A 14,354-nucleotide genomic window follows, 5' to 3' on the forward strand; every position below is an offset into this window, starting at 1 on the left:
CAAAAAAAAAATCTGATCCTAGAATTGATAGATGCTACTCAGATCAATTAAGATTAAACAACAATCAATAGTGAGATGTAATCTTTAGCTTCTGGATTTGTTATGGGCGTATGGTTTGGGACAATGGTCCACCACACTATATTTTGGGTTTTATTGCCTTAGAGATCACTAAGAACTTCGTTTAAATAAAGCACTATTTTCCCTCAAAAGTTTTTGGGGCATGCTACATGTTTGCCAGGTGATCTTTTAAAAAGATCGGCCGGGTCGCGAGACGTCAGATCTATCACATCAGGCAGCCAAGCACGACTTGAGGTCTTGTTGCAGAATATATTTTTTAAAACAGAGGTCTTGTTGTAGAATTATTTCGCAACAAAAGTTTTGTTGCAATTTTTTTTTGCAACTGAGATCTTGTTGCAATTTTTTCGCAACATAGATCTTGCTGCAAAATGTTTTTGCAACTAAGGTCCTGTTACAGATTTTTTTTTTTGCAATACAACTCTTGTTGTGTTTCTTTTTTGCAATGTAGATGATGTTGCAAAAGCTTGCCTAAGTTGTCGCCGTCGTTCACCATCACCGTCTTCGAGTACCTGCGAAGTTGTCACTGCCACCAACCGCAAGGCCATCCAACCACGAGCTCCCATCCCTAGTGTTGCCAAACCTTGTCGCTGGTCGTGTCGGACGGCTAGCTCACATGCTCCCCCATGAGCGTTTGTTGTTGAAGTCACTAGCTGCTGCTTGCATCTACCTCCATGGGTGCTCTCCATCATAGGCGTGCGTGATGGAGTACGCTGAATAGGTTAGGGAAGGAGAGAAGAAGATGGAAGGTAAAAGAGATCTGGATGGGAGTCCTCAGAGGTGAAGATAAGGTAGAAAGGGTGGGATCCGGCTTGCCTGCTCCCTCCCCATGCTCCCGTCCATGCTCCCACTTCATCCTACGGCTGTCTTTTTTCCCTTTTTCTTTCTAATCTAATCATCTCCCCCCTGATTTTGAGGGGGTGGGGCCGGGCCTTATTTTGTTCCAATCAAATCAAGCCACGTACGCGGGAGCATGGATGGGCACACGCGTGGGGAGCAGGCAAGTCTCGTCCGAAAGGGTGAAGTGGTGTGTGGGATGACTGGGACACGCGTCGTCTGTGGGAGGCGATGGATGCCCCGGAAAAATCAGCCGGTTGAAGGGAATCTTTTCCCAAAGATTTCTTGCAAAAAGGAAAACAAAAGGAGAAGTCCTGGCTAGCCTTCGGTCCTTGGACTGGATATGATATCGAGTTCGTGTGGCAAACGGACCCATATATGGCACTCAATGATGCAGGCAAAACTAATTCTTTGTCAGATATTCTGGACTACTGAGTGTGTGCGCAACCATTTACCGAGGAGTGTGCGCAACCACTGGGGTCACCAATGCATAAATTTGTGGCTCGGTACATGAGGCTACCATTTGACAAGCAAGCTGGGGAGAGCTACAAAGAGGAACCGACCGAAATTGTAAGTGTTTGTCACATTCAGTGCAGGGTGAGGCACACGCAGGCGGGCAGTAGGGAGAATGCAGCATGGTTGTATTCCTAATGAAAATGATTGACGGCGGAGCACATTTCGAAAGCGAATGTGGCATATGCCCTGTTGTCATGTTCTGAAGGTAGAACCACTGGCATACAACAAATGCCTAAGACAGGGCGTCGTATGAGGGGATGAGCAAGAGAAGTAGGTTCTGCATCACATGCAATACCCAGGGCCACAAAAGAACAACTTGCCTGGAGAGAGGGGACATCCTGGGGCAGGCAAGAAAGAAAGTCGAACGCAGCAAGTGCGATGTTGAAGGGCACATGAAGAATACTTGCGAGCGGAAAGTAGGGGGAGATGTAGTGAGCTGAAAGCTGGTAGTGTCAAGTGTCAAGTGCAAATTAAGTGTTTAGTTAGAAACCGATGTGTGGTTGTGTTTCAACTTGTGCTGATGGTGTTTTTTTTTTTCTCAATTCTGCTATAAGGAAACTGACATGTCAAACTGGTAGCTCTTTGATGTTGCAATGCTCATGAGGTAGTAACTGCTCGTTCTTGTAGGTTGGTGTTGTGTGTGCAGCATGAATGGTTAGTGCGGCTTGTAGCCTATGAATTCAAAATTTGAATGATCAGAACTGTTGGACTGGTGAAGTCCCTGGCGCATTAAATTTCTGTGTTCTGGCTTTGCACGCACGAGTCAAAATCTGTCCAGGTGCGAGCAGAACCGGAACATGAAAAAAGGCAAACGCCTAGACAGTGGAAGACCAGGGTGGTATCCATCACTAAATGCGGTCTGCACAGAGTCAGGGGCACTGTACAATAAACCTCAAGAATGCATCAATACGCCACCTTATACATGCATACACACAGATCCCAAGAAGGACCAACAACTCAGATAATATGATCATATGCTAGTATGACCCATATGGAATTTTCCGACTATTGCCATATAAATAAATTCCCTGTTCTTATGTGTTTATTTATTTATAATTATCTTTTCTGAACGGGGCAAGTGGGAAATTAGATGCGTCTTTGGTCGTACCAGTAACAGGATTGCCAACATCAGAGAAATACTAGTAGACATGTAAAAATACAAGACACGAGAGAGGAGAGACACACACATGGGTGATTGATCACACATCTGTCTGCTTCATATATTTAGATGGATAGGAGGATAGAGATGAACCAATAGAGCGTCCTCATCAGTCGGCCCCATCATCTCCTTGAGAATCATCATCGTCTATTCGTCTCCATCGCTGACCAGAGCATCCTCCTCGTCACCAACGTAGGCATTGTATTTGTAACCATCACCTTGCTCTTCCTCACGGGTAGAGAAACGGCGAGCGATTTCACTCGGGTCCATGCCGGCAAATCGTTTACTGACGTATCCCTTGGTCCTCCCCTCGCCGGCGAGGAAGTTCACGCCGACCTCGAAGTAGCCCTTCTCCTCGACCCCATGGATCACCTGCTGCCGGAACGCCTCGTACTCCTCGTCCATCTTCCCAAAGTAGGCCGCGTCCTCCGCGTGCTCCCGCTTCTTCTGCTCGATCCACTCCGGCGGGAAGGAGGGACCCGGCCAGGTCGTCCAGGTAGTCGTCCGCGGGGAACGGCTCCGGCTTCAGCGAGATTATGCCCCTCAGCTCGCGCTTCGTCAGCCGACGCGTCCCTCTGCTCCCACCTGCCGGCGCTGCTGCTGTTGCTGGGGTTGTCCACCCGCCGGCGCACTGCTTGTCGACGGCGGCAGTTGCGGCTGGACGCTTCGCCTTGCGCGCCATCATGTTTCTTGTCGTCGATCGCGAAAGCAAAGGCTACGTGACGAGTTTCGATTGGATTTGACACAAATCTCGTCTCGATGTACTAGTCTCTACTCCTAATGGACGAGTTGGTTGAATAGTCCCCCCACTTTCGTCTGGTTTTTTTTCGACTGGTTTTTTTTCGACTGGTTTTTTTCGTCCCCCCACACCCACCACACGCACGCAAAAAAAAACCAGTCGAAAAATCCACGAAGGTTAACCTACGAAAAAAAGACAGGCGCTCGCTCCCTCGTGCCCTCGATGCACTTGCCCACCGCCGCTCTCCTCTGCCCCAACCCCAACCCCGCCGCCGCCTCAATCCCACCGCCGCCGGCCTCCTCCTCCTCTAGCGCCTCCGCTCCAGCCCCTCACCTTCTCAGCCTGGATCCGCACGACAAGGTGTGGGGCTATGGGAGAGAAGGCTCCATATCGCGCGACAAGGTGAGGGGGCGCCCAGATCCGCAGCGGCACCACCGCGCCCTCGTCCACCTGGCCCTCGAGGTCGGCCATGGAGGTCCGGCCCGACCAATGGATGGATGGGGATGAAACCCTAGCCCAACACCCACCCATGGATGGATGGGGATGGGGCGACGACGGCGGTGGCGGCGGCGGCCTTCTCTCGGTGCTTGCTGATGTGGTGGACATCGACGTCGGTGACGGGTTGCAGCACGTAGACATCAAAGGTATTGACGCCCTCCATCCTCCTCCCCTCGCCTCCCCTCCCCTCACCTCATCTTCTTCTTCTGGATTTTTTGATTTGATCGGTGCGGTTGGTTTCTGCAGGCTGCGGGTGTCACGGAGGAGCACCATGGCAGGCGTGCAGACCATGGCTCGCTATGGAAGGCCCTTCCCTTCCCTCTCTCTGTTCGGGCCATGCTCAGGCAGTCTTTTCTCTTCTCTTCCCGCAAAAAAAGTCTTTTCTCTTCATGATCTGAACATGTTGAAGGCCATTATTTCTCCACTGCCGGAGTCTAGCCTCCCTCCGTGGGATGCCATGGAGATGAAACTCCCCTCGACGAAAGTGGGTACCAATCCCTCCTCCCCTACCCTTGTCTTCTTCTTCATCTCCAACATCTGATGTCTGCTTGTATTGTGTCAAGGAATTCAAGGGCATGTGGGAGAGAGAGGAGGTCCATGGAGAAGAAGCTCTGCTCCAACCCTCCCTGCCTCCTAATACAAGATGTCTTTTTTTGTGTGTGCTTGTATTGCAGCAGCCATGTGCGTATCAAAAAAAGGGTCCAGTTTGCAGCAGTCACATGATATGGACATGTTTTTTCATCACAATTGGATTTTTGGATTTACTAGGCAAATTGGTGGTGGTTGTTGTTGTTGTTGTTTTAGCAGCAGCAGCAGCAGGCGGAGTGACGATGTTGGCTATGTGCAGGCCATGGAGGCTTTGATGAGCACGAGGGGAAGGCCGCTGCTTCAACCCCGTTAAGGTCTGCTGGTTCGAATTGTCCCTGATCGGTCGATTTCTTCTTGCTTTCCCGTTAAGGATTTCTTCTTGATGTTTATATTATTGGATTGCCTGTATATTTTGTAACCCGTGGAGTTAGTATGACCTGCCTGGCAACCTGTATTTTACTGGAGAAAATGTTGAACAGTATGCTTGTTATTTTGAATGCTTGCGGCAAAGGGATGGGCTTGCACCCTTTTATGTTCTAGACTAGGCATGCTAATGAAAACATTCCCGTACATGTAGGTCATGTGCATATAAACTCCACTTCTTATATTACTTATCTATCCTTTAACAGCTTACGTGTGGGATTTGCTTCGGAAGTTGTCCACGTGAGTCAATGGGTGCTGCTTCATGTGGGCATCCTTTCTGTGGTGTATGTTGGAGAGGTTTCGTTCTCTTGTTATCCCCTTGCTTTGGATGGTCATACTTTACACCGCCCTTGCCTATATAATTGTGCCATGAATATGCAGGTTACACACCTGATGATGTTTACGGCTAGGCACAGGAACAAGCAGAGGCCGAGGAAGTGCGGGCACGCGCAGCTGGCCTTGGCAGGTGTAGGAACCGTGCGAGGAAGGTTCAGCGCGCTGCACAAGTCGGGCCACGCCCGGAGCGCCGTGCCAACGCATGTGTGCGTGGTCGGTGGGTTAGCCAAGATCTGCATTCTGCGACTTCATCTTCACCATGGACACAAGCAAGGACTGATTGGTGGTTCTTGGTAGCGGTGCCGAGCATCGGCGGATCGAAGTGGTCGAGGTCGCGGTTAATCCACCAGGACGAGACATGCATCTTGGAGCTAGCGCAGAGGGGGGAAGAAGCAGGTTGGTATGGCCCGGTATGTCCAGTTCTTCCCATGAAGGTCACATGCCTAACTTCGTGCTAGACATTGCTAACTTAGCCACTTGATGTTAAACTCTGTATGTGTAACTAGACCTAGCACCACTCAATGATTCGATGTGTTAAATTAAAGTACCAATTAGGCATGTTCACCCCTTTGTACATGTGTGTTGTTGCATTGCTTACTATATCTTGTTGTATATGATGGCCCATTGTCAGCTATACAACTTATGAATTCTGTCTAGTTCAGTTCAGATTTGATTTTTTTTCACCTCTTTTTGCATGGACAATGTGTCTGGTGTTTAAATAATGGCTACTTGAAATTCATAGGCATTGTGAGGTCAAAAAGTATTCCATTTTGACTCCTTTATTCAGTATGGTTCAAAGTTGTTAGCTGCTACACCTACAGGTGGAAAACTTACGGCATTCTAAAATTAAGCAGCAACCTTTATTGCCGGTCATTTAAAATTGCAGTGACAAGACAACTGCTGACACAGAGTTCTACCTCTCTGACTGAAACAGGAACTTTTGCGCAAAGAAAACACACACAGGGCAGGAACATGACTACTCTTCCCCTTCCAAGTTTTTGATCGATCGAACTCTTCGGTGACCAGAAAATGAGAAAAAGGCAGGCCGTCGATGTACAGACCACAGGTGCTCGGACGCACGGCCGGCATCATGGTCGTCATAACTCATAACCCATGAGGTGGTGACCAAGCAAGAAAGGAAGGTTAGTTGACTCTCCTCTAATTCCTTTTTTTGCTGAGAAACTCTCCTCTCCAATTCTGGTTGTCTTAGTTAGTCCTTGGAAATCTCCCAACATTAGATTAATTTATGCATTAAAAACTATAAAGAGTACAATAGTAGAAACTATAGCCATAGGAACTAATTATAGAAACTAATTAGAATATTTCAGATTCATCCATGTAGACATGAAGAGGAAGAGAACCGAATCTATTCATAAATTTTACAGGCTAATTGATTCAGTCTGTCAATGTCCATGCCAACATGATAGTAATGCAAGTACGAACAATATGGAGAGTATTTCATTGGAAGTAATGTTATTTTCCTTTCTTTACCACGCACCTTCAAATATTATGAACCTAATCTCAAATAACATTACAAGGGCCTGAATGATTCAGTACTGGAATTACATAATGGGCTTTCAGGCTTGCAGGCATTTTTCATGTAAAATTGTTATTCTTGCTAAAATTGTATAGCTGTCCTGCGTGCACCTGAACATTTTTGCATAGATCTATTATGATAGCTATGTCGAAACTCAATATTGTATAACATGTTTTTTTGTATGAGTGATATCAGCTTTCTGAGTCAGATAATTTTATCGTAAGTGCTTAACTTGATGACTTTGTAAACTTGCAAGACAGAAATTTCATTCTGTAAGGAAGTGAAAGACCTTCTCATTTTCTGATTGTTCTACCTCTCTGACTGAAACAGGAACTTTCGCGCAAAGAAAACACACACAGGGCAGGAACATGACTATTCTCGCCCTTCCATGTTTCTGATCGATCGAACTCTTTGGTGACCAAAAAATGAGAAAAGGGCAGGTCGTCGATGTACAGACCACAGGCGCTCGGACGCACGGCCGGCATCATGGTCGTCATAGCTCATAACCCATGAGGGGGTGACGAAGCAAGAAAGGAAGGTTAGTTGACTCTCCTCTAATTCTTTTTTTTGTTGAGAAACTCTCCTCTCCGATTCTGATTGTCTTAGTTAGTCCTTGGAAAGCTCCCAACATTAGATTAATTTATGCATTAAAAACTACAAAGAGTACAATAGTAGAAACTATAGTCATAGAAACTGATGTGGGTTGCAGAACTCCCGGGCAACGAGCCCAATGGCCTTGTACTTCGCCCGGACAAGCACCATTGGGTCGACGTTGCAGCCAGCGGCTGCGGCCATGCATTCGGAAATTCCATGGCATGATGCATATAAATTGGATCTGTAGGTGGGTTCAGAAGATGATTTTTTTTCTATGCTTCTCCTATGGTGGGTTCGGTTTTGCATTACTCAATTTTGCTAATGTGTCGTTTCTGCAATGTACCTTCAATTTTTTTAGTATACTAATTTCAAATGATTACATAATTTTCTATGGATCAGATTCATGAAGCTCCAAGCGAGCAAGAAGTTTCAGTCCACCTTTACTCATGGCCTCCCCTTCTCGTCTGGTAACTCACGTGCTCACTTTGTCCTGAAGATAGCATGAACTAATCTTTTATCAGGCAACAAATGCCATGTCCTAGCACTGGCCAAAATCCCTTTTTCATGTGTGAACCATATACAGAAAACTGCATGATACATACTGGAATCTGGTGCTCACTTTTAGAATAGCTGGTTTTTTTCACCCAACTAGAGAACTTAGGAAGGCTGTTTTTTTTCTTCTTTTGTTACGACTTTTTCAGTCTTTTGGGTTAACAAGTGGTTTTTTTCTTTCGCCTTTAGGTTGCATAAGTGCAATTGCAACTGTATGTGTTCACTAGCGACAAAACCCGTAGATAAATATACATGCCTATTACATGTTGATGCTGCCAGCTCTTGTTATACATTTATTTTGCAGCGGTTGCTCTGTTCAATCGTGGTCCATGCTCTGTTTAATGCACATGTCGGATCAAAATCAAAATGAAATTAGTATAGCTTGTCTAACCACATTCGGACTCCTAATTTTAAGTTTTTGTCTTGCTCTCAGGTGGACGGCCTTGGCAATCTGAACAAGCTTTACGCGACTGGCACTCTTGTTGATCCCATATGAGTCATTAAGCCGTTTTGTGCGCAAGGTTGAGATAGTTGGGGCCTATAACTGTGTTTTGGTGAGCTTGTTCCTTCCTTTGAGGGTTTCCCAATCCCTTCTCAATCCAAAGTTCTGGCTCAGGCTGTGACTACAACTTTTATTGACCTAGATCTGATGGTGATAGTTAGGAATAATTCAAATTTTTTTCAGGGTTTATTGAACTGCACCACACATAAGTAATAGATATTAACCTATGTTAACACTAATATTTGTAATTTGTTACATCATGATGTTTAATATTGCCAGGAGTTTTTTCTTGAAAAGAAAATATAAAATTTACACCTCTTGCACCACTGATAGAGATGTGCCTTGCTGTAATAAGATGATGGGCTCATGACTTATCTTTCTTGGACAAAACAAGGAATCTAGCCATAACTATGTACATATCTGGATACTCATCTTTTTTTTCTCAAGCTATCATGTCAAGTGTAGAGGAAATGATGATATACAGAATAAGGAGAAAGACATGCTGACAGTACATATGGTTCCAATTTTCATCACACTATGTGCTAATATATGCTCTCAATGATAATATGCCACCTTGCGCTATCTACACACGTAAAATGTTCTTCTTTTGTATAATTATACACTATAAAATTATTGTATGCTTACCTTTGGTGGAATTTCAGAGTTGAAAGGACATCAAGTTTCCATGCGAGGGGAGTTAATTTTGGTTGTCCTTTGTTTCATAAAAAATGTTGGTAGCATTTAGAACTATGTTTATTTGGTGTAACCGGAATTAATCACTGGTTAAACATATAGAAGGAGTCTCTCTATTGGAAGGGGAAAATATAATATTAGACACCATTTATTTTTCTGCTCGCTGATGCATGCAATGTATCATTTGGCCTTGATTTAATGTACTGCACTTTTCTTCATTGCTCTCTGTTCTTTAATAAGTCAGACTCATATAGAACCTGATATTTCTTAGTGATGTCTTCAGATCCCATGAATGTCATTTTGCACCGAAGGTTTGTAACCATTGGGGAATGTTTTCTTGCTCTGATGTATCAAGTTGCCATGGGGGTGATCTAGAGGTGAAAGCTAGCAAGCCATCTCCTGATAATTTCCTTACTAGCAAGCTTAATGCGGAACACTTATATTTCAGTACTTGTTTGTTTAATTGTGTTATTTATCTGCAGGTCTCTTCCTTGTCCGAAGTATGTCATACCTAATCAAGACATGTTCATTTAATTTACCCGTCATGTAAATGACACAACATGATTCACTTGTGTATAGTGTAAAAATATATTTATTTATGGCACACAGGTGTTCAAATTATAGTTGTGAAACGTGTATAGTGTAGAAATATAATTATTAAGGGATGTGACGTCACAGTGGTCGTGCCTCGTCTTCTCCGAGTCTCTGCTTGTGGTTTGTGTTCTTTAGATATGTTCATGCCCTGATATTGCTATCTGATTTCATCTTCTCTGGACTAATTAGGGCTTTGCTTTTGTTTGCACCAATTCGAGATAATGGTCATGACATGCAGCAGCTAAGACAACAAGGTCAAGCCCAGGCTTAGGCCTGATGATGAACACAATTAGATGCGGGTAGTTCCTTGCATCCTCATGTTAGAACTACTTTTTTTTACGCTCTTGCTGCTGCAGATTAGCTACCTACTTACCTTTAAACACAATGTGTCTGAGATAACACGGCGAATAGTCCAGACAACGACACCCCCTCTATGGGCTTGAATTGTGGTCCTGGGCGCTTGTTTGATGTTCCAACATGCCCGGACGTATGAGGGAGAAATGCGTTTCGACCTTGAAGACGACCTTAATTATTTGTTTATTTTATTTATATGCATGGTAGCCCGTAGCAACGCACGGGCGTTCTACTAGTATATATAAAGCGGACGTACGAGGCGATATATGGATCCGTTTGCCGCACGAACTCGGAATCATATCGAGTCCAAGGACCGACGGGTAGCCAGGAATCATATGGATCCGTTTGCCGCATGAATATTTTTTTAAATTCATAATTTTCAAAAACATTCTCGTTTAAAAATTTCTTTTTTTTTCAGTTCATTAACTTTTTATAAAAAAAATGGAATGCAGAAGAAAAAAATTGGATTTTTTTCTCTGAACCAATAGTTATTTTTAGAACTATGTTCTTGGCAAGCGAGCGAAAGCTAAATCGGTTGCTGCTTGCTTAGAATCTGCACAAGCGCTAGCGCTGTTCTGGGCGCGTGAAGCCCTGAATAGACGCTCCCCATATTGTCATATAGGACCTCTCGTTGATGATGCTTTGACGAGAAGAACCACTGTACGAGGGAATATGCATGCTGCTTAGGGTGTGTCTGGTTACTTGCATCATTTTTTGTTTTCAATTAGCCTGACTCGATGGAGCCAGGGTGAGAAAAAAAATAGCCTATGAGCTATAATCTGCATCTAGTTTGATTGTCTGCACACCCCATCGTGGTTGAGGAGAAACAGAAGCAAGACTATTTGATTACTAGCATTTGCTCTCTAGAGGCTGCTGTTTGGTCAACGGAAATTTCAAATGGCAAAACCATGTGTGATGAATTTGATAAATTTGTTCAAAATAGCATGCACTCAGGAACACATTTGTACAATCTAACCGGAAGGTGTAGATCTACTCGTATACGACCATCGAAACAAAAATGTACAACACGAAACTCGTGTGAAACAATGCAATGAAGCTACTGGGCAAAAGAAATTTCAAACAATCGGCAGCGTGCGAAAATTTACCCAAATTTATCTATAAAAGCTTCAATGAACACAAAAATTGAAGATTTACATTCCACGAAATTAGGAACCGATCGTCTAAATGAAACCACAATGTCGATGTGCATCTTTTAATAGTAGAGCTTATCTTGAATCAAAACACCATTGTGAGATTAGAATGGGTTATATGAAAGGGAGTAAGGAGGTTAGACTAAAACGTGTGCCGCAGCCTTTTGCGCCCGCACGGGCTTTTGCTTCGTCGAAAAAGATTCGGCCGTGCCTAGGCAGGCTGAGAGATGGTTTAAACAACGCCGGGAAAGTACTCGGTGGGTTGGAAGCAATAGAATTATATGTCTATATCGGAAGATACCCATAGACAAAGCTAGTCATAAATGCATGCAAATAAATCAAACAGATCAGACCGACAATCTATACAAACTAGGCTGGACATACTCCATCGTCTATCATCTCAACGGCCACCGCGGTGGGCGGTGGGCGGGTTATGCCGGTGTGCGTGGCGAGCGCCCAGAGCAGGGTCATGACCTCACTTCCCCGTGCCAACGCTTCCTCATGCCCCTTCACGTGCTGATCACCGCTGGACGGCGCGACGTACGCGCGCGATGAGCTCCACCTCCACCCACACGGCCACACATCGGCCAGTAGCTCCCATACGGGCTGATCACTCCCCTTGCTGCTGGCTTCTATCAGCGCCTTCCCTAGAACTATGCCCTCCTGAACCACCGTCATGGACTCATCCCGGCGGTCCGGCTGTTAAACATTGTATCCACGGTATATGTATAAACCGTGCTAGTTAGGTTGTGTGGCGTGTGTTGTAATTAGTTAGGATAGGTTAAGGCGTTGTGATAAGATCCTGTTAGTTAGCTTAGAGATCAATCCACGCCTAAACCTAATCCTAACCTCCTGTGTAATCTGCGCCGCCGTATCTGGCTATATTAACACGCAACGCGCCCCTGCTGACGCATGCGCTTCCAGCCTCGTTTCACATGGTATACAGAGCCTTGTACTTCCAATACATCTAGGTTATGTCTTCTTCCTCCTCCTCCCTCGCCATGGCCATGCCCTCCCTCGCCTCCCTCGGCCACACCATCACGGAGAAGCTCACCCATGACAACTTCCTGGTGTGGAAGGCGCAAGTCCTCCCGCACGTCAGGGCTGCGACGATGATGGGTTACCTCGACGGCTCGATCAAGGAACCCGTTGCTGTCATCGTCACCGAGAAGGAAACCACCGGGAAGAAGGAGATCACCTCCACGCCGAATCCAGAGCATGCGATCTGGGTCACCCAAGATCAACAGGTGCTCACCTTTTTGCTTGCCTCCTTGTCCCGCGAGGTTCTGATGCAAGTCTCCAACCACACCACGGCCGCGGGCATCTGGCAAGCCCTAGTCGAGAGCTTCTCTGCGCAGTCCAGGGCGCGCCAGATTCAGCTCCGATCGGCGATCGGAAAAACTCGCAAGGGCGACCTCTCTGCTGCTGCTTACTTCACCAAGATGAAGGGGCTAGCGGACGAGCTCGCTGCTGCAGGGAAACCCCTCGATGAAGATGATGTCGCGTCGCACATCTTGGAGGGTCTCATGCACGAGCCCGACTACAACGGGTTCGTCACCGCCATCTCCGCACGCGCTGTCACCAATCAACCGATCAGCCTCAGCGAACTCTTCTCGTTGTTGCTCTCTGTGGAGTCCCGGATCGCCGCCCAGCACGCCGCCTACACTGCTCACCACTCCGCCAACCTCGCTGCGAAAGGTGGTCGTGGTGGCTACGGCGGTGGACGTGGCGGTCAGGGTGGTGGACGCGATTGCTACAACGGCAGCAACTACTCCGACAACTCGGGCAACGGTGGTGGCGGTGGTGCGCCGCGCCAACAGGGTGGTGACCGCGGTGACCGCGAGCGCTGCCAAATCTGCAAGGAGGAAGGCTATGGTGCGTGGCGCTGCAGGAAACGGTTCGACAAAAGCTACAACAACAACGTGCGCAATCCCGCAGGCGGCGGTGGTGGCGGCGGACGCGACAGTGGTGGGCGCGGTGACGGCGGCGGCGGCGGTGGCAACCCCCGCTCGGCCAACTCCGCTCACTCCTACGGCGTGGATACCAACCGGTATCTTTATACCAGTGCCACTGATCATGTTACTGGCGAGTTGGAGAAGCTAGCCGTTCGCGATCGCTACACCGGCACCCACCAAATCCACACGGCTAGTGGTCAAGGTATGGACATAGCACATATTGGTCATTCAGTATTATCTACTCCCTCTGGTTCCTTGAACTTAAACAATATTCTTCATGCTCCTAGTGCCGACCAAAGTCTCCTTTCTGCCTATAATCTTATGCGAGATAATGATGTGTTTATTGAACTTCACCCTGAATTCTTTCTTGTCAAGGATCAGGCTACCCGGAGAACAATTCTTCAAAATAGGAGTAGATGGGGCTTGTTCCCCGTGACCGGACGGCAAAGTGCCCCTCAACGTCAAGTGCTTGGTGCCATCAAACCATCCACATCTCGGTGGCACAAACGTCTAGGGCATCCCGCTCTTCCGGTAGTTCAGAAGATCCTTCGCGACTTCAATCTTCCAGTTTCAAATAAACAAGATCATCTCTTAGTGTGTGATGCATGTCAGATGGCCAAGAGCCACCAGTTACCCTATTCCTGTTCAACTAGCGAATCCACAACTCCTTTAGAGCTTATTTTTTCAGACGTTTGGGGTCCTGGACCCGTCTCTGTAGGAAGACATAAATATTATGTCAGCTTTATTGATGATTTTAGCAAGTTTAGCTGGATATATTTGCTAAAAAATAAATCTGATGTTTTTGAGAAATTTCGACCTTTTCAAGCTTATGTTGAGCGTCTATTTGATCGTAAGATCATTGCCATGCAAACCGATTGGGGTGGGGAATACCAACGGTTGAGCTCCTTTTTTGAACGCATTGGCATCATGCATCACGTTTCATGCCCACATGCTCATCAACAGAACGGCTCCGCGGAGCGGAAACATAGACACATCGTTGAAGTTGGTCTCTCCCTAGTCGCTCATGCCTTTATGCCGCTCAAATTTTGGGACGAAGCGTTCCTCACTGCGGTCTACCTTATTAATCGTATTCCTAGTAGAGTCATCAAGAACCAAACTCCACTAGAACGACTTTTTGGCACTAAACCCAACTGTTCTTTTCTTCACATTTTTGGTTGTGCCGTCTGGCCAAACTTGCGCCCTTTCAACAAGCATAAGCTTGAGTTTAGGTCAAAGCAATGTGCCTTCTTG

At 46.3% G+C, this 14,354-nt stretch overlaps 1 protein-coding gene across 16 annotated transcripts; it reads left to right on the forward strand.

Annotated features, from left to right (window-relative positions):
• Positions 1-3,512: 3,512 nt before the first annotated feature.
• Positions 3,513-9,726, forward strand: LOC123164321 (uncharacterized). 16 transcript variants are annotated; one of them, XR_006482314.1, is made up of 12 exons: positions 3,520-3,970; positions 4,071-4,308; positions 4,388-4,505; positions 4,629-4,726; positions 5,042-5,119; positions 5,217-5,581; positions 6,106-6,313; positions 7,039-7,246; positions 7,702-7,769; positions 8,288-8,408; positions 9,333-9,426; positions 9,532-9,726. XR_006482314.1 is itself a non-coding variant. In XM_044581745.1 (9 exons), the coding sequence occupies exons 2-7, from the start codon at positions 4,096-4,098 to the stop codon at positions 6,171-6,173; spliced, it is 861 nt and encodes a 286-aa protein (XP_044437680.1). In that variant the 5' UTR covers positions 3,513-3,970; positions 4,071-4,095; the 3' UTR covers positions 6,174-6,313; positions 7,039-7,246; positions 8,288-9,206. The 16 variants fall into 16 exon arrangements, 1 of the variants encoding a protein (XP_044437680.1); XR_006482315.1 differs by having other exon boundaries at positions 4,672-4,726; XR_006482305.1 differs by adding an exon at positions 7,418-7,590 and having other exon boundaries at positions 3,521-3,970; positions 4,388-4,726; positions 5,042-5,132.
• The last annotated feature ends 4,628 nt before the right edge of the window (positions 9,727-14,354 follow it).

This window comes from Triticum aestivum, chromosome 7D (assembly GCF_018294505.1).
Source record: "Triticum aestivum cultivar Chinese Spring chromosome 7D, IWGSC CS RefSeq v2.1, whole genome shotgun sequence".
NCBI lineage: Eukaryota > Viridiplantae > Streptophyta > Magnoliopsida > Poales > Poaceae > Triticum > Triticum aestivum.